The sequence below is a fragment of the Puma concolor genome, chromosome A3 (genome assembly GCF_028749965.1).
Source record: "Puma concolor isolate L17-30 chromosome A3, mPumCon1.1.hap2, whole genome shotgun sequence".
NCBI classification, from domain to species: Eukaryota; Metazoa; Chordata; class Mammalia; order Carnivora; family Felidae; genus Puma; species Puma concolor.
In genome coordinates this window covers 135,111,431-135,131,008 of record NC_141669.1, presented here as the reverse complement: position 1 = coordinate 135,131,008, position 19,578 = coordinate 135,111,431, and the positions used below count along the sequence as shown (strand labels likewise).

Genomic DNA, 19,578 nt, shown 5'->3' with positions numbered 1-19,578 from the left:
AGATATCCAGGGACTAGCATCGTCGATGGAAGGAAGGAAGGAAGGAAGGAAGGAAGGAAGGAAGGAAGGTGGATAGGTGGGTGGATGGATGGGAGAATGCATGAATTGTCTTGATATTCACCACCTCAGCAAATCCTGACCTTTTGGTATAAATGAATTTATTCATTCAGCCTAGGGATATTTATTGAGCATCTACCAAAAGCCAGATTGCCAGCTGCCTACTGGGGTTCAGCTACGAACAGGCCACAGTGACTCCCTCGGTGGCAGGATCTGGAAGGTGATACAACACTACACAGCTGGTTACCACCCCATGTGACAAGAAGTGTGATGGAAGCCGAGGGGATGCCCAAGTCGGCGTAAGCTTGGGAAGGCTCCAGGAGGAGGTGCTGTCCAGGGGGAGACGGGCTGAGAAGGAGGCAAGCAAGTGAGGTGGCAGGAGGTAGAGGGAAAGCTGAGCGTTGGGAAAGGCCAATGGTGATGGCAAAAGGAACCCTGAAGGTTGAGTCGGCCCCACGCTGGAGACCCAGCAGAGCCCCTGATCGTGCTGGCAGGAGCCCCACACTCCCACCGCTCTGCAGAGGAGGGGGCCTCCTGCCTTTCTTCTTTCCCCTGTCCCCTCTGCACTTTCTTCCCTGCTCACCTCCCCTCTCCTCTCTCTCTCCCTTCGTTTTCTCTTTGACCACAGGTTGTTGCATTCAAAAAAGCTGACACTTGGGGCGCCTGGGTGGCTCAGTGGGTTAGGCATCCAACTCTTGATTTTGGCTCAGGTCATGTGAGTTCGAGCCCCACATCAGGCTCTGTGCCGGCAGTGAGGAGGCTGCTTGGGATTCTCTCTCTCCCTCTCTCTCTGCCCCTTCCCCGCTCCTGCTCTCTCTCGCTCTCAAAATAAATAAACATAAAAAAAAAAAAAAAGCTGACACTTTAATTGAACACTTACATGTACCAGGCACTGAGCCAAGCAGTTTGCACTTATCACTCAGAATACTTCTGTCTTGTTTCTAGCCCCTCCCTGAAACACAAGGCACAGACCGTCCCTCCCAGGAAACACTCAAGCTGCAGCTCTAGTCTGGGCTATCCCATTCACCAAGTCTGGGCTATCCCAGTCACCAAGTGAGAGCCCTTGGACAGGCAGCTCGTGGCTCCGTGTCTCCGTTTCCTCATCTGTAGAAGGGGTGTTATACTTCCCACAGTTGTTGGGAAGAGTAAATTTATTTAATATGAAAACTGTCTAAAACAGTGGCTGGCACATAATAAGCACTCAATAATGTAGGTTCTTACCTTCGGGGACACGACAGCACCCGGTCATATTCACAGCCCCCGGAGGCAGCCAGACCGGCTCTGGGGCTGGCTCCCGCGCTTCCTTGCTGGATGAGTTTCAGCAACTGCTTACCTGTGTCTGAGCCTCTCTGTAAAATGGGCTAAAATAGGTTTACCAGGGAAGGAGATAACAGAAGGCACAGGCGTCTTCTCTTCTTCCGTGGGTCCTTTGTTTCACAGAAGCATTTTTCAGTCTTCCCGTGTTTTTTTTTTTTTTTAATTTTTTTTTTTTTAACGTTTATTTGAGACAGAGAGAGACAGAGCATGAATGGGGGAGGGGCAGAGAGAGAGGGAGACACAGAATCGGAAACAGGCTCCAGGCTCTGAGCCATCAGCCCGGAGCCTGACGCGGGGCTCGAACTCACGGACCGCGAGATCGTGACCTGAGCTGAAGTCGGACGCTTAACCGACTGAGCCACCCAGGCGCCCCTTCCCGTGTTTTTGCTAAACCTAGTGTTTTTCTAAATCTGAGAGCCCGTTTCATTTGGGTGTCTGGGGTGGTTGTTCGTTTTTTTCTCCGCTGGATGCGGAGCCTAGCACGGGGCTTGAACTCGTGACCCTGAGATCAAGATCTGACCTGAGATCCAGAGTCAGACGCTTAACCAACTAAGCCACCCAGACGCCCCATAAAACACTCCAACTGGACAAAATGACACAGAGTGAAAGATGCGTGTCCCTCCCACCCCAGCCCCTGCCCAGAGGAACCTCGCGGCAGGCTCTGTCCACCCCACCCCCCAACCCCCTAAAGATGTTCCAAGTGGGTGGGGGTAGCAGCAGTAACATGAATTACTTCGGCCCACAACACGAAAGAAGCGGTTTGTGACCCTTCAATTCGTTCTGTTGTCAGCTTGAACTACTTTGCAAAAACGGGCAGAGCAAACAACAATTAAAAGGAAACCGTTGAGAACATTCTTCCTGAAGATTTTTCTTAAATGGCTGGTGCCTTCCACCACTGCGTTTTTTTTCTGTCTTGTGGGAAAAGGATATTAACAGATGTCAGAGGTGAAACAATGTCAAAAAGAAAGAGGAGGGAAGGGAGACCCCATCTCTGCGGTGGGGGTGGGGAGGGGGGACGGGGTGGGGGGGCACCCTCTCTTCCCTCACCTGCCCCGGGCAAAGGGCTCCTGGTGAATAACCACAACCCCAAATCCAAAGTTAAACAGTGACAAAGGGGTGCACATCTTTCTTCCTCCCGGGATCTTTGCTTCCTTTATTCGCCGATTTAAACAGTGACTTATGGGGCACCTGCGTGGCTCTTGATTTCAGCTCAGGTCACCATCTCACCCTTCGTGAGATCGAGCCCTGCATCGAGCTCTGCACTGCCAGCGTGCAGCCTACTTGGGATCCTCTCTCCCTCTGTCCCTACCCTGCTCATACTCCCAAGTAAATAAACTTTAAAATAACAAAAAGAGTAAACATCCACTTATGCACTCACTCAACATGCGTTCATTTATGTAAACATTATGTCAGGTTTTTTTTATTTATGAAAGGAATACTTGCTTAAAATTTGAGACTGTATAGGGTCGTATGAGGCAAAAAGTAATCCACTGTGCAGAAGTAAATTCTGCTAATGGCCCAAGTGGTGCGTCTAGAGTTTTCCTATGTTTAGAGGAGTACTTCCCCACCTTTGGACTCTTGCCATTTCGGACCGGATCATCCCACGTTCCAGCAGATCATTCCGTGTTACGGGGGCAGGGGGGGCATACGGGGGCGGGGGGGGGGGCAGTCTTGTGCACTGGTGGGTGTTTAGCACCAACCTGCTCACTAATAACCAGGAGCAGTCTTCCCTCCCCCGGTTGTGACAACCAAAAATGTCTCCAGACTCTGCAAATGTCTGTCTGGGGGAAAGTTGCACCTTTTTCTTCCCCTCCTTCCTCAGGAGGCCCAAACAGGATTCCTCCTGGTTCATGAAAAGGAACCACGAAGGCAAGTTTTGATGAAACGGAGCCCCCAATCTGGGCCATCACCCCACACCTCCTGAGGGGAGAGGAGAAAAGGGGGGAGTCTTGCGGGGTGAGTCATGGGGACCAGAATGACGTGGTAGTTTGGTGTTCATCCGTCCCCACCCTTTTCTCCTGCAGAGTGTTTGACCAACGAGACTGGCTGGCCATTCCACCGACATAAGGCCGCAGACCCTCCCTCTCTGGTCCCCAGAATCCAGGAGGACTGCCTAATTCCAGAAGCTTACTTTGTAGCTTATGGTTGCTTGAAAAGTGCTCAAGGTGCCTTTGTGCAGTCTGGCACTGAGTCCTGTCGGTAAAACACATCGGCACCCAAGCTCCTTCCCTCCCCTCCACCCCTCCACCCCGCCCCACCCCCCGCCTGCCCACTGTGTCCTCTAACGTCCCAGCCCCCTGACTGGCCTCCCTGCAGGCAGCCCCACCTGCTGCTGGGGGAGAAGGAACATCTAAACCCAGCCGGGTAAAAGTGGATTCTCCTGAACCCCAGCCTGGCTGGGAGGGAGAGCAGGGAGAGACGGGTTCCCAGGAATCCCAGATGTGACTCAATAAAACTTTAGAGCTACAAGATGCTAGGCGGCAGGTGTTCCTAAACTCGGCTCACCATCAGGATCACCGAGAGAAGTCTGTGTTTAATAAAAATGACCCCCAGATCCTGGACGCAGCGGGGTCAAAGGCAGCAGAGCGCATCAGTAATCCTTCCAGTACCTCTGGCTTACCAGCCACTGGTCTCAGGGGTCAATGCTGGGATGCCCAGAGGGCCCAGTTACATGAAACAAGAAGAAAGGAGAAGTGAAATGGGCCTCTGGGAGTTTGGGATTTGCTTTGGACGGAGATGCCAGGGTGACTTCTCCCCGAAAAGCCAAAAAAGGAGAGCTGGCTAATGTTGCCACCAGGAAGCAGCCCCACTCAGCAACACAGCTGTAGAGAACACGCAGGAAAATCGCATTTCATTTAACAGTGGAGGGCCCCCATGCTGTTAGATGGACCTGACCCAGCGCTAGGACCACAGAGGGGGGCGGCCGATACTCCAGGCAGAGACGACACCATGTGCAGAAAGGAAGCCACAAACGGGGCGCCTGGGTGGCTCGCTGGGTGAAGCGTCCAACCTTGGCTCAGGTCATGATCTCCCGGGTCGTGAGCTCGAGCCCCGCATCGGGCTCTGTGCTGGCAGCTCGGAGCCTGGAGCCTGCTTTGGACTCTTCTGGGTCTCCCTCTCTCTCGGCCCCTCCCCCCTGCTCACTCTCGGTCTCAAAAATAAACATTAAGAAATAATTTTTTAAAAAAAAGGAACCCACAGGAAGATCAACGGGGGGGTGGGGGGGGGGGAGGCGGGGGACAAAGGAAGGACTTCCCCACTGTGTCCGTTTCCTAGGGCCACAAACTGGACAGTTTCTGGGCTCAAAATTCTGAATGCTACAAGTCCAAAATCAAGGTGTTAGGAGGGTCATGTTCCTTCTGAAATCTGCAGGGGAGTTTTGTGGGGTTTTTTTTGCCTCTTCCGGCTGCTGGCGGCTGGCAGTCCTTGGCTCGGGGCTCTCGCTCTCAGGTCTCCGCCTCCTTTGGCACCTGTGCTCCCCCTTCCTGTGTCCGGGTTCGCCTCTTCTCTTCTCAGAAGACACAAGCCACGCTGGATTACGGGCCACTCTGCTCCAATAGGACCTCATCTTTGTTTGGTTCTATTTTGGTTTTTCTGGGGCCTCATCTTAATTTAATTACGAACAATAACTCTATTTCCAAATAAGGTCACATTCTGAAAGTACGGGATAGGACGCGGACATACTCTTTGGGGAAGCACAGTCTCAACCCAGAACGCCCAGGGAGTCCCAAAAGCCTTCCAGTCTGAGCAAGTGGCCAGGATGCCTTCAATCCATCCACCTCTGACACTCACCTAGGAGGGTCACTCCTCAAGATCGGGATCCTCCGGGGGCGCCTGGGTGGCGCAGTCGGTTAAGCGTCCAACTTCAGCCAGGTCACGATCTCGCGATCTCGCGGGATCTCGCGATCTCGCGGTCCGTGAGTTCGAGCCCCGCGTCAGGCTATGGGCTGATGGCTCGGAGCCTGGAGCCTGTTTCCGATTCTGTGTCTCCCTCTCTCTCTGCCCCTCCCCCGTTCATGCTCTGTCTCTCTCTCTGTCCCAAAAATAAATAAAAAACGTTGAAAAAAAATTAAAAAATAAATAAATAAATAAAATAGATTTTGGGGCGCCTGGGTGGCGCAGTCGGTTAAGCGTCCGACTTCAGCCAGGTCACGATCTCGCGGTCCGTGGGTTCGAGCCCCGCGTCGGGCTCTGGGCTGATGGCTCAGAGCCTGGAGCCTGTTTCCGATTCTGTGTCTCCCTCTCTCTCTGCCCCTCCCCGGTTCATGCTCTGTCTCTCTCTGTCCCAAAAATAAATAAAAAACGTTTGAAAAAAAAAATTAAAAAAAAAAAAAAAAAAAAAAAAAAAAAGATCGGGATCCTCCGTGGAAAATGTGGCGAAGCAAGGAATGCTCCAGGCGTCATGAGAAAAAAATGCTGAGATTTGACCGTGGAAACACTCTTCACCAAGTTGCTCCTTTGAACAGGTCCCTGGAATTAGGCCTTTCAACTCTACTCAGTTTCCATGCTTTTCTTCCCTCCCCCCCCCCCCCCCCCCCCCCCCCCCCCCCCCCCGTCTCCCCCATCAAGATGTTATCCCAAAGAGGCAGGGAAATTAGCGTTTATGATGGTGCCAAAAATAACCAAGCATTCCGCGGAACTGTGGACTCCAGCACAACAATAATTTTTAAAACTCCTGAGGTCAAGTTGGTTCCTCGGAAGACGCTGCTCCATGGTACTAGCAGACAAAAGACGTTCAAGGTCGCGACACACCTTGCATCAGTGGACCTTGGGCACTGCCTGGATCAGACTGGGTCAGCAGAACCAGGAGGGGGATCAGATCTTGATGGCACCTCCCTACGTGGTGGCCTGTGGTCTTCAGAGAAACAAATGAAGCCTGTCGAGTGGAAAAGAAACACTCCAGGGCAACCGGGATCTTTGAAAGGGAAGTCAACAGTTCTCACATCATCCGGGAACAACAGCTACCCCTGAGAAAAGCCACCTGCGCATTGCGGCACTGAAATTTCAAAAGCAAGTCTCATCTCCCAACTTAGGAGAAAACCCTCCCCGCCCACTGGGCTCAGGGGGCTAGTGAATACATTAGCCAAGAACGCTGCCATGCCAGGGCTAAGAGAGCTCCCTCACCTGGAAAACACACTTAAAGGAACCTCAGCCTGTTCTCCCCTCCCCCGGTGGCCGACAGTAGCTCGACCTCCCCGGTTCTCCACCTGCTTGTCAAGGAGACAAATTCAACTGCCGCCTCACCACCCCACCTGCACCCCCAGCAAAAGGGAAAGACTGCAGAAATGCTCAGCAATCCTCAAAAGTAACAGAACCGCTACAGGAATTCACAACGGCTGGAAACTGACATGTCCCCCGGGGGGTGGGGGGAAACTAGGCAGGGGGGACCCGGAATCCCACCACTGCCAAGCCCTGAGGAGTTTATCTGTCACCCATCCATGACCCTCGCTTGTTTTGTTTCTCAACACTGAAATACAGGAACTTAAGGTCTCAGAATTTACCCTGACGCTAGACCTACCCCCTCCCGCCCCGCCCCCGAACAGAAAATAATGATGGTCATTGTGATGGAATCGTTTCAAATGAGAAACAGACTAATTCGTCCCTCTCCTAACCCACAACTTCAACTGTGCGCACACGGAAGATAAGACAACCATGAAGTCCAATCGAAAACACCCTCTCTCTGACCTTCCACAGAACTTGTAAATGCGCGGTCTGCAAGGCAGGAGGGCGTCACGGCCCCAGACACCTGGACGGGCAAGTCTCCAGCCACCAGACACACGGTCCTGCTAAGAAGTCTGTCACACATGGAACGCTCGACAGGAGCGTGCCTTCAGACAACGACGGGAGAAAAGCATCTTCATTTTTTCTCCCAGAAGGCAGACTTTGCAGCATCGTGTGCCTTCGTAAAAGCAAGCTCAATGTGTCAGCCAGACAGTCACAGGGAGAAGAACAGGAGAAAGAAATGTGATCCTCACGGTCATGGGGCTTGCAGCAAAACCACCCCAGCCCGTAAGGAGCAACGGTCTACCATTGGATCTGGAAGTCCAAGGGCAGGGCGCCCTTCCTCTCACAAACAGGAGCTTGAGGGCAAAGCTGAGGCAGCCACAGTTTCCATAGGGACCTGTTGGGGAGACTTAGCTGTTTGGCATGGCATCAGCTCAGAGGTGTTGAAAGAAAAACCTGTTATTAGGTGTCCTGGACCCAGGGGACCCAGTGGCCATCTGTGGGCTCCGGTGGGAACCAGGATAAAGGACGATTGAGCAGTGAGCCAGGCACAAGCCCTGCTTATGACTCACTTCAATCCTTGGTTGACTTTGGGGCGTTTCCAGAACATTGTCTGCACTGCGATTGGGCAGGGCTCCTAAAAGCCAGACTCTAGTCCAAAAGCAGGTTAAGATGTCGAAAAGAAAATAGTCCCTTCCCCTTCAGCCCTTTGCCCCGTAATTTCCTTTTAACACCCAAGGTCTCACATCTTGATGGAGAAAATAACTGCCAACCCAAGACCTCTTTTTACTCCTCTAAAGCAAAGCAATTGTGAACTTGACATATCAACCAGATAAATCCAACTTAATGGGAACGTTCAGTGGCCAAGGACAAGCTGCCAAGAGCAAAGTATTAGGTTGGCAGAGTTTAAATGACTTAACATCCAATGCCAGCACTAAATCAGGAATTGCTGAGCATTTGGTAGGGAGTTATAAATCAAGGATTATGAAGCAGGAGTTGAAGAAACAGCCTAATCCAACGTGGAAAATGCTTTCGCTCCCAACTTCCCTTTGAAGGCCGGCCTCTCCTGCCAAACTATAAACATCTCACTTCCTGGAGGAAACGCCAGGCCACTTCAACTTGAAATCAAGGACCCGCGGAGTACATTCAAGATCCTCACAAACATCCAGCAAGTACACAAGCTCGGCCAGCCTCTTCTGCTCCCCAAGTGGAGTGCGGAGACCCAACCTCCGACGCACCAGGCGGACCAAATGATTGGGGCGCTTTGGATAGATGCACGCGGTCCTGTTGCCAAGATGGGAGAATTTCACTGAACCGAAAACGAAAAGCCTACAGTTTCCATTGCTTGAGTTTGACTGAATGCAAAAATCCTCCCAAGAAGGATCCGCACCCAAGATGACCTACCGTCAGTTTCGGTTCCATCTCCAAATTCTGGGGTGGCGACTCCACCATAGTGTTTCTTAACAGGGTCACTTTATACAAGAGCTGGTATTCTAAAACTGTGGACTCTCGCACGGCCCGGCCGCCCTAGTGGCAGGAGGGAGGTACTACACAAAGTTGTGAGCCGCCCATGGGCGTTAAGACCGTAAGACCTAGCGCGGCTGAGCCGTCTTGCCTTGCAAGGGACAGAAAATGAAACTTCTGCAGCCTTCCCTTGGCACACACCTTCCCTGCTCAGTCCCATGAACTAAGCCGCGAGCCGCGGCCAACCATAAATTAGCTCTGCCACTATTCTACTCACCCTACAGACTTAAAAAACAACAACAACAACAACAACCACCACCAAGTTGTAACCCGACTTTCACGGCTTCTATCGAGAATACTTTTTATTATACAGGTATCGTATACACAATAATTATCTGGGGGACGTTTACAGACGTGGAGTTCAATTCCAAACCTCCATTCCACCCCCACACACGGTACCGCACACCCATCTTCCGGTTCAGCATGATGGGAATGAGACCCAAAGTTATTGCTTTTGAACAGTTTCAATTAAATAGACTCTTCCGCATCAAGAACAGAGCCCAGACCCTCTTAATTCTTAATACCCTGCGTACCTATGAATAAAGCCTAAATTAGTGTTTTAGATTACCCCATCACCTTTCAAAGTTAATATTAAAATCGAACCCATTTGTCAAAAAGTCTCAGGAAGTGCACCCATATTTACAGACCCCATTAAATTACGCATAAATAACATCTGTACACTCAACGCACAGTTTTCTCAAAATACAGAGCCTCCTATGGGACATGGTGGTGGCGGGCAGCCAAAAAAAAAAAAAACAAAAAACAAACAAAACAAAACTAAAAAAAAAACGCTTCGTGCCTACCCTTTTCAAGTTTACTCAAAACACCAAAATGTGAAATAAATATGCAAATAAAGCTTCAGTACCTTAAAGGAACATGTCATTTCCGAGTCTCCCATTTGAAGAGTTAACTCTCTGAGTTAAAAAAAAAAAAAAAGAAAAAGAAAAAGAAAAAAAGACAGCAAAAGAAAACACAAAATCATCAGCAGGCTTCATTTCTACAAGTTTCGTAAAAACCCAAAGAGCCCCTTGTAAACAAGGGGTTTGTGTGTCAAATACCAGCTATTAATAAGCTGGTTGCTGAGCAGAGAGGATCTTTGCTTCCTACTGTATGCAGGATTTGACATCTCAAGAAGCTAGAAGCCGGATAAATACTTTGTTTAGATAAATCTTTAGTGGACGCCAGAAGCCAACCATTACCTTAACACTGCAAGTTACCGTTGATGTGAATGGCCATCGATCAGATATTTGAAGAGCTACGCGTGTGGGTTTTCTCGTGAGCCCGGGGAACGGATTTAAAAGGTTCTAAAACTTGTAGCACCACTTTCAGAGAAAACAATGGGTCTCAAAAGAATCAAACAATACTTGTCACCTTCCAGTGACTTGTCCAGAGTCAAGGAGACGCACACTTCAGCGCTACAGAAATAACACTAAGGAATCCAGGAGGGCACGTAAACGATCCAGGAATCACTGGAGGCCTTTTTAATGGGAAGGTGGGTAACCAACTGTCCCCAGGCAAGAGGGGTTCCCAGTCTGTCCGGGTCGAGAACGCCTTTGGAGGCCTTTTTCCCTCCAGACTCTTCGGCCCCGTGGCTCACTCCCGTCTTACTTCCGGAGCTTCTCCATTTTCTCCAGGGTTTTGCTGGAATCAGCCGGACTCTGGTCCCCGGGGTTCATATAGGATTTGTCTAGGACTATCAGGGCTTCTTTTATGTAGTTCTGCACGGCAGACACAGCGGCACAGATCGCCTGGCTGCCAAACCCGTGGGTAATCAGGCTGAAATGAGACAGGCAGTTCTGGATGTTCGTCTCCAAGACCGGGGTGGGTCGGTTGTTCCCGTTGGGCGTTCGGTCTTGATTGAGAAGGTCTGTGAACTCTTTACACACTTGCCTGTGAAGACAGCGCATACCTGTGAGCTCAGTCTGGCTCTTGACAGGTAAAGGGGACAGAGCCAAATCGCCCTAAGGAGGACACCCCAGGAGGCAATCAGAACACGTGGCCGCACCAGAGAAACAGACAGACTTTGATACTAACAGTGGAGCTAAATTGTACTTAGCACCTATTTTGTGCCAGGCCCGGAGCTAAACTCCATCAAGCACTATCTTCCTTAATCCTCACTGCAATTAGGAAAGGTAACAGGATTAACCCCCGTCAAAACGCCAAGGTCACCGGGACTACTGAAAGAGGTGGAGTCCGGATTTCCAGCCCAGAGGTATCGGGATAGCCCTTTATTTGGTGCAGCTCGGTACCAGTTTCTTCAAGAACACGGAGAATCACGTTGCCCCGAAACTCGCCCTTTGCACACCCTGGTTCACCGTTGCCCCATTTCCTGACTGTACGATTTCTGCTTCATTTACCGTCATTTCATGGATTCATTTTTATGTTTATTCATTTTTGAAAGACAGAGAGAGACAGAGCACAAGCAGGGGTGGGGGGCAGAGACAGGGGGGAGGACACAGAATCCGAAGCAGGCTCAGGCTCTGAGCTATCAGCACAGAGCCCCACGCGGGGCTCGAACACACAGACCGCAAGATCATGACCTGAGCCGAAGTCGGACGCTCAACAGACTGAGCCACCCAGGGGCCCCTTTTACCGTCATTTTAAAATCCATTCACTGTCGGCTTTCTAGGAGAAACCTTGCAGCTGCATGAAGCAGGGTTTGAGACAAAGTTTGTCCACACATCTCCTACAAATCCAACTGGATCGTGACATGTAAAAAACAGAAGGGGCGCCTGGGTGGCTCAGTCGGTTAAGCGTCCGACTTCGGCTCAGGTCATGATCTCCGTCTGAGTTCCGACCCCGTGTCAGGCTCTGTGCTGACAGCTCAGAGCCTGAAGCCTGCCTCGGATTCTGTGTCTCCCTGTCTCTCTGCCCCTTCCCCACTCACAGTCTCTCTGTCTCAAAAAATAAATAAACGTTAAAAAAAAATTTTTTTTTTTTTTTAATTTTTTTTTTTTTCAACGTTTATTTATTTTTGGGACAGAGAGAGACAGAGCGTGAACAGGGGAGGGGCAGAGAGAGAGAGGGAGACACAGAATCGGAAACAGGCTCCAGGCTCCGAGCCATCAGCCCAGAGCCCGACGCGGGGCTCGAACCCACGGACCGCGAGATCGTGACCTGGCTGAAGTCGGACGCTCAACCGACTGCGCCACCCAGGCGCCCCAAAAAAAAAAAATTTTTTTTTAAGCATAAAAAAATCTCATCAGGAGGCAGAAGGCACCCAATCTTTACTGGATGTGACAAAACAAATTGTTTTCAACACATTTTTGTAAGATATGGAGACACCATAATGAACAGGTAGTGTAACTACTTTGAGCTGAATAACTGAGCAGCTCCAAACAGCCACTACTAATCAACACATTCATTTTATTTATTCTTCCAAATCCTCCCGAAGAGTTAACCCATCTGACGTGTCCAAGAAAGCCCTCTTGTCAGTTCCTTTCGCTCCAGACCCTTCCTTAAGCGCGGGTTCCTTTCCCAAGCCCCGGGGACTACACTGGCCCCCCAAGTTCAACATGAGGGCATCCAGCCATCACTTTCAAGTCTGGATACTCACTGTGCCGCCAGAAGCATGCTCTTCCTCGCGGCCATCTCGTTCCGCCCTCCAAGATGAGGTCTGGTTAGATACTCCGCCACTGGTTTACTGGGGAATTCGGCTTCACAGACATAGGCAAAGTCCCGAGCCAAATGCACAGCCTCCCCTAGAATAATCAGCAATGGCAACAGACTTAGGAGGTCTCCCTTTCCTCTTCTGCTAACCCAGACGGCCCGGCCCCCCAGTCACTCTGCGTTTTAAAATGAAATTACACACCAGGAAAACAATCCGGCGAGCAAATAGAACTCCCTGGGTTCACTCCCCTAGGAACTGAGGAGGAAATCCTACCATGTGTGGGGGGAAAAAAAGACCCTGAATTTTTTCACTGCCCTCCAACAGTGCTAACCAGTCTTCGACGCAACTCAGATTCTTGACACACCCATGCTTTCTCTGGATTATAAAAGCTCTCATTGTGGACACAAGGGAAATGCTAAAGACAAGCATCTCTGACAAAAGCCGATGGGGCACTTCTCTTTATGAAACTGGGATGAAGTCTTTGACGTAGAACCTTCTTTTTAACTTAGGGTGCCCCATTCCTGAAGGAGGCAAGTCTCTAGAATGTTTAAGAAAAGAAAGGCATGCGTTTCCATTGGAAATGTTTAGGGCCCCAACTACCGACTTGGACTACTCACCCCCTTTTGTCCCAATCATGGGACGAACATGGGACGAAGAGAGGGAGAGGCAAAACCAAGGGGGCTCATCTCTGACCAGAGATGCCAGGTCCTGGCTGCCCCGTGGGCGGCTGGCAAGAGCTTTGCAGAAACCCAGATAGTGGCACCCCTCCCACCCCCACCCCCAGGCTTCCACCTGCCTCCCCAGACTTACTAAATCAGAATCTGAGAACCATTGTTCTAGCACACACTTTCTCATTCAAGCACCCCCGCCCGGCTGGTCAGAAAACCTAGCGGAGCCCCATTTAGGCGCCACGCACGCAGAACCCACCATTCTCCATGCAGGACAGCTGTTCTCCAACAGGCAGCTAGCAGGCAGCTCCTTTCTCCTGGCCCTGACCCCCAAAGACACCCGTAAAAAGGTAGAGCGGGGCTCTGCCAAGTCGCTTTCGGCACCGCAGTCCCGCCATGAGACCAGGGACAGACAGTGTTCAAAAGATTGCTTGGCTGCCGGGAGACCACCCCTCATTGGCTCCCCCTGCCCTTAGCCGGAGCCCAGCGCCCTGCTGATTGGGCAAGGGCTGGAGGCTGCTCCAGGCTTCGGGAGAAGCTTCCCCACGTTCCACTGGGCAACAATGAGCTGGTTTTTCTAAAAAATATATATATTTCACTTTTCCCTTGCCTCCTCCCCTTTATTTTTTAAAGGCTGTAATTGCATTCTTGGCTCCCTTCCAGATTGGGGGTAGGGGCCCATTCAAGAAATGAAAATGTTACATCCTACTATTTCAGGTCGGGGGAGAGGGGCCCCACTAATTTTTTTTTTCCCATGGGGGAAATGAACAAAGGACTTGTGAATTGCGTATGCAAAGGCTTCTCTCTTCACCGACCACAATCCTGATATTCCCCAGCTACCAAAGCTAGAAACTGGGCTTCTTCCCACCAATACATAACCAACCAGCTTTTGAAAGGTGTACCCGTTGATCGACTGCATCTTTCAAAAACTGGTTCACTTCTAGGAAATGTCCCAACACCCTACGGTGTGAATTCTTCGGTCTGGGAAACCCATTTCTATTTAATAATGATTTGCTGGAGAACCCAGAACAGGATGGCTAAGCAGGCAGGTATTTAAATGTTAACTTCTTTGATAAAAATTACTGTGATTCATTGCAATGAACTCGGGACAAATCACTTTCATCTCTCAACTGGTGACAGGGCTGTTTTTAAGCTATTCTTCAGAGTAGCATTAAAGACACAAACAACCTAGCAACATATTAAAACATCACCAAACAAAAGCAAAACCCCACTGACCTTCTACCAAGGACGTCAGGAGGGTAACGTGGGCAGCTTTCCGTCTCCCGGCGGGAAGATTCAACCCAATCTTGTCCAACTTCTCCCGCAAGGACCGGCCTCCATTTTTAGATTTGGCTCTGAGTCAAAAGAAAAGTGAACTGTGGCTCTTCTCTAGAAATCACACTTTCGTATTCTCCATCCTTCAAATGCTACCAAAACTGAAATCTGTCCAAGAGTATCTACATTATGTGGGTCGCAATCAAGTGAAACAGGGAGTCCCTCATTTAATTAATGCCTGTAAAATTCAAACATCTTTCTTAACAGCAACATTCTTTCCCCCCCCAGTCACAGAACATTGCAAAGGATGCTGGAGCAGATAAATGTTCACTTCTAAAAACTGTGGCAGCCCCCCCCAAGTCCCCTGGGGTAGCAAACCCCATGGAGCTCCTCTCCCCCTAATAGGGACGCCACCATCTCATAAAGGAATCAAATTCTAACCAAATGATAATTTGCTGGCGTGTTTTAGCACTTCCTTCTGCATCTGGCACTTTCTAAAAGAGAAGGAATGTACTAAAACTCTGAGCCGATTAGAATTCAGTGTTAGGTATGAAAGTTACATAAATGTTAAAAATACCTCCTTGGTTCTTTTGGGTTGTACACCAACCCAACCACCGTGCCCAGAATGTGCCCCCATGTACCTTCTGAGAACACCTCCCAGTAACGAGGCGTTTAAGCACTCAGGCGGGGACAATCGCCTCTGGACCTCAGCAACTGTCACTTTGTATTTAGACGTGGAGCTGAGGAGGGACAGTCTTCCAGGGACCGAGCAGAAGACCTCGCTGGGATTCATCACAGCCCCTACCAGCTCCTTCTGACAAGGGAGACTCAGCGGATTCTTGGTCATTGAAATGGGACCTGTGAACGAAGATTAGACGTGGCAGTCCCCGAGAGCTGCGTTTACGAGAAAGGGACCTTTTCAAACCTCTAACCCGAGCTGAAAGAGCTCTTTAAGCAAACAGCGTTGTGTGTTGGGCTACATAAACTGCAAGCAGATTTTTTTTTAAGTCCAATTCTTCAAAGATAATCGAATCTGAAATTCACAAGTTAACACCTTGCAAAGCTAATTAGTCATGACCCCAAGCGTGGAGGGTTTTCATTTTCTAGCCACTGTTAAAATGTGTTTAATTAGAACACTGGTTTTCAGAAGACTGCTTCAATCCTACATACATGGGGATTTTTTCCTTCCTCTGTCTAAGAACCACCAAAATCACCAGGCACGCGCGGATCCTTTGCTGAAACCTTTCGGTGCAGCTGATCACGGTAAATTTAAAAATACAAACAAACCTGCCCTGTTACAAGTTTCCTGGGAAATTCGGTTTATTTTGTGAGCTGTTCTTCAAAAACCATTTCCCAATTGATTTCAAGGAGTTTAACTTCAAGTAGCAGACCACAACTCCCTTTCATTTAGGGCCACTCCATCTTCAAAACAGCCAAACCGGCAATCCCTCAGTCTGTAACTTAATTTCTTGAGACACTCCCCCCTCCCCCCATCCAATTTTCCAAATCCCCTCCCCCACTATCTTGCATAAACCCAGACTCCCGGCAGATCGTCCCACTCCGGTCCTTTGAAGGCTGTCTATCTGGTAGGCCAAACTGTTTCAGAACCTCTTCTTGCGGGTCAGAATTGGGGATCCTTGCCACTTGCATTTATGAAACGGGAAATTCAATCATCCACTCAACAACTGCCACGGCACCAACCACCCAACCAAGGTGTGTGGTCTGATTTTTTTCCAAATTAAGTCAGTGTTAAAACTCACTCTGGAAGACTAACACTGTAAAAACACCATGAAATTCAAGGGGCCCTAGTCTCCAAGAGAACACTATCGAGCAACAAATCCTAAGAGTTTTACCAACAGCCCCTTTCATTTAGCTCCAAAAGCGATGCCTTCTTCTTTCTCCTAAAAGCCTATGTTCCTCCAGCCAACCCCCGCCCCCTCCTCCATCGGCCCCTTCCCTATCACAACTGTCCCAAGGTGGCCACCAAATGCCCCCAACCTTGCCAGGCTAGGTGCGGCCCAGGGAGGAAAAAAGTTTGCTCTCGCTGCCTACCTTTGCGAATAACAGTCTGATCATGCAGGAGCAGGTGCTGGTCCTCGACATTCTGGGGGAGAAACGACAAAGTTTCCCTTAAGTTCCGGGGAGGCCGGGCAGGGGGGAGGAGAGGCTGGGGGGCAAACAGGTCCGGGCAGGAGGGGCAAGAGCCGAGGCGCCGCTCACCTGCACCTCCTCCATCTGGTGCGCCATGTCGTGGAGCCCCAGGTTCTCGGCCAGGCCCGCGGCGTCCAGGGCGTGCGCGTGGGGCAACAGCAGGTCGGAGCGACGGTAGGCATCCCTGCGGGCGCTCATGGCGCCACCCTCGAGCCCGGAGAGATGGGGTAGCAGGCCGGCCGGGCGCCCGTGGTGCGAGGGCAGGCCAGCCCCCTCCTGGCTCTGGCGACCCGGCCAGGCCTGCTGCTGGCTGCCGGTGGGCGCCGGCTGGTGCAGGGGGTTGATGGCAGCGGCGTAAGCTTCTCCCAGATGCGAGTAGGGGTCGGCCGACTGCGAGTAAGCCAACTGCTGGTAGGGCGGTGGAAAGTAGGGTGGTGGCTGGTACTCGGCGACTCCGGTATGAGAGAGGGGCGGCGCGGGGCTGTAGAGGTGCTGCCCCGCGGAGGAGAGGTGGGGGAGGCGCGGGTTCCCATTGCTGCTCGCGTCGTGGCGATCCTGGGTGAGAGAAGCAGAGACCCCGCTAGTACGAAACCCCGCTACTGCGAAGTGGCTGCAGCCGCTGCGCTGAGCCGTGCGTCCCCAGGGACCCGACTCGTGGGGCCTGCCCTCCGCCCAGAGAGCACCCAGAGGCGCCATGCGCCGGAGGATTCGTTGCGAACTGCCAGCCCGCGGAGGAAAGAGGCTTCGAAAGACCTGGGGGAACTCGCTCTCAAAGCCCGGCGGCGAAGGCCTGGGAGGTCGGACGCCCGGGGCGCTCTGAAGGGCCGGATCCGAACCCCACGTCTTGGGCCAGGAGTAGCTGAGGCCCGGGCCCGGGGAGGAAGTCGGCATGCTGTAGGCACCGTGAGGACTGCGCTCACTCACTAGCCCGCACATGTCAGCGGCGCCAGACGAAAAGAACGTGGGGAAGCTGCAGACGCGGATAAAGCGCACGAAGCGGGAAGTGCGCATCTTCCCCGCCCCAGGGACCCTCCCTTCCACGCCCTCAGGACAAAGACCTCCGGGCAAGTGACGCTCCCCGGCAGGCCGGCCACCCAAGGCCGCCCGAGGAACTCGGGGAGGAACGCCTCGCGGCCAGGGCTGCTCCCCACCCCACTCCGCCCCAGCTAGCTGGGTCCAGACCGAGCGGGGAGCACCCAGTGGGGCCGCCCTGCCGGGCCACGGTCAGGATCCGCACAAACCGGGGCAGAGGGGGAGAACTAAGGACCCCGAATATTGGGCAACCTCGCCTGCGCACGTCCCTCGCCTCAAGGCTGTCCGACCTAATTCTTCAAGGACTCGTCTCCCTGGGTTCGCGGGGTCACAGGGGTGGCGGGGAACTAGGAGAAACGGGCGCTGTCGCCCCCTAGCGGAAGTGCCCGGGCCAGCCAACAGGGGCAGCCCCAGGAGGTCCCGCGGGCGCGCGGCCCCCCGCCCCCGTCGCCCCCCAGCCCGGGCTCCCCTCTGGCAGCGCCCGGGCACACACCTCCCGCCGCCCGCGTCTTCCTCTTCCCGCTCGCCGCCTGCCTCCCTCCCACTCTCCGAAACTCTAGCTCAACCTGTCGGACTGGCTGGAGCACTCCCGAGCGCTTACGGCCCCATCTGGCCTCGCCCCCCCCCCCCCCCCGGCGCTCCCCAGCCCCCACTTCTCTGGAGAGCCAAACTTCGGTTGTTTTCTGGTTTCCCCGAGGAGTTAGCGGGGCAGGTGACAAGCCCGCCGCGGAGGGGACTCTGCAAAGGTGTCGCCGGCAGGTCGCCTCATCTGACCCCTCGGGACGGAGATCTCGTGCGTAAAAGCCACGTCTAGGCGTTGTAGACGGGGCGCTCTTCCGAGAAAAGGGAAAGAAGGGCTGTTTTGCTTCGCACGAAACCGACCGGTAAGCTCTGTGGGTGGGATCTGCCGGTCTCCTTCCAGGCCCTGTTCCGGAGGGTGGTTTGGGGAAGGGCCCGATTCAGGAAGAGGGCCCGGGAGAAACGGACTAAGGGGCGTCCGCAAAAGCGGACCCCGTCCCCTCGAGGGGCAGAGGCTGCTGCCTGCTCGCTGCGCCCGCGCCCGGACCTCGGTCGGTGGGTCCCCGCCTCCCGGGCTGGACTCGGGCGGGGCCGGGCTGCGCCCCTGCACCCAGCTCACCTCGCAGTCTTCTTCATACTTGACATTATCGGTTATTTTCCACAACATGGCGTCCGGCGTCCCCCAAAACAGTCGCCAGTTAAATCCAGGCTCCCCCCACCCCCCGAGCGGTAAATCCAAAATGGGGGTCACGGTGGCTGGGCGTCCGCCGCCGCCCCCGCCACGCGAGGCCCTCGCTGTCCCGGTCACTGGACGCGCATCGGCGGCTCCGCGAGCGTAGATGCGGCCGCCGCGCGCGTAGAAGCCGCTGCCGGGGACCCGGGAAGCCGCGCCCGCACTGTGTGTCCCGGCAATAGCCGGGGGACCCGGGCGCCTTAATGAGAAGGAAATTATCATAACTCCTCCCCGGGGGCCGGCACGAAGGCCCCGGCGCCGGGCGGGGCAGCCCCCAGCCAGTCCCAGCCTAGCTCCGCCCTGCACCCCGGCAGGGCGCCGCGCCGAGACCCGCGCCGCGGGGGGCGAGGAGGGGGAGGCGAGCGGGCGTGGGCACCTCTCTGACAGCCGCGGACCTGCTAGGTCGTGGTCTCCCGCCGCGCCTTCCGTCGGTCACCCCCCCCCCCCCCAGGCCCACACCTGAGACTGGCAGCGCTGGGGCCCCGGCTGCAAATGCCCAAGAGCCCCCCTATTTCTCCTGAAGCGCCTTCCCCCATCCTCCGAAAGACGTGGTCACCTGCGGTTAAGAGACCTCGCGTTGCGGGCATCTCAGCAGCTGGGGTCCCCCTTAGAGCCTGAAATGCCTCACCCACCCACTCACGGAGACTTAAATTGGGCTGGGACCTCGCAGCCGGAGCCCCAAGCCCTCCGAGAGACGCCTCCCCTTCCTTCTCTCTCCGCGGTCACAGCGCCGGCCCATTCCTCCGAGGGGCTGGAGGAGGGAAGGCCTTCTGGGGAGTCTGCCCCGAGCGCCAGGGGGCGGGCGGGCCTCCACCAGCCGCAGAGTCTGGGACAACGGCGTCCGGCTGCCATCGCCCGGAGCTGCATCTCCGCCGCAGACTGCGGCCGGGGGTCACCCGCGCTCCCTCGCCCAGCCCTGCCCAGCCCTGCCCAGCCCTGCCCAGAGCGCCGGCTCGGCAGATGCCTCC

General features: G+C 53.3%; 1 protein-coding gene across 2 annotated transcripts; it reads right to left on the bottom strand.

Moving 5' to 3' along the window:
• Window positions 1-8,906: 8,906 nt before the first annotated feature.
• TFAP2C (transcription factor AP-2 gamma) lies at window positions 8,907-18,778 on the bottom strand. 2 transcript variants are annotated; one of them, XM_086702546.1, is made up of 7 exons: window positions 18,497-18,778; window positions 16,396-16,881; window positions 16,228-16,279; window positions 14,817-15,033; window positions 14,137-14,255; window positions 12,179-12,323; window positions 8,907-10,512 (listed from the first exon to the last, which is right to left on the bottom strand). In XM_086702546.1, the coding sequence occupies exons 1-7, from the start codon at window positions 18,542-18,544 to the stop codon at window positions 10,227-10,229; spliced, it is 1,353 nt and encodes a 450-aa protein (XP_086558672.1). In that variant the 5' UTR covers window positions 18,545-18,778; the 3' UTR covers window positions 8,907-10,226. The 2 variants fall into 2 exon arrangements, with proteins under 2 accessions (XP_086558672.1, XP_025788018.1); XM_025932233.2 differs by lacking the exon at window positions 18,497-18,778 and adding an exon at window positions 17,080-17,347.
• Window positions 18,779-19,578: the final 800 nt, after the last annotated feature.

Coding starts and splice junctions, on each gene's coding strand:
- TFAP2C (XM_025932233.2), bottom strand. CDS start 17,337: ATGCGCACTTCCCGCTTCGTGCGCTTTATCCGCGTCTGCAGCTTCCCC. Junction 16,882..17,079: donor TTGAGAGCGAGTTCCCCCAG/GTCTTTCGAAGC, acceptor TCTCTCACCCAG/GATCGCCACGACGCGAGCAG. Junction 12,324..14,136: donor CCTGACGTCCTTGGTAGAAG/GTCAGTGGGGTT, acceptor TGATTATTCTAG/GGGAGGCTGTGCATTTGGCT.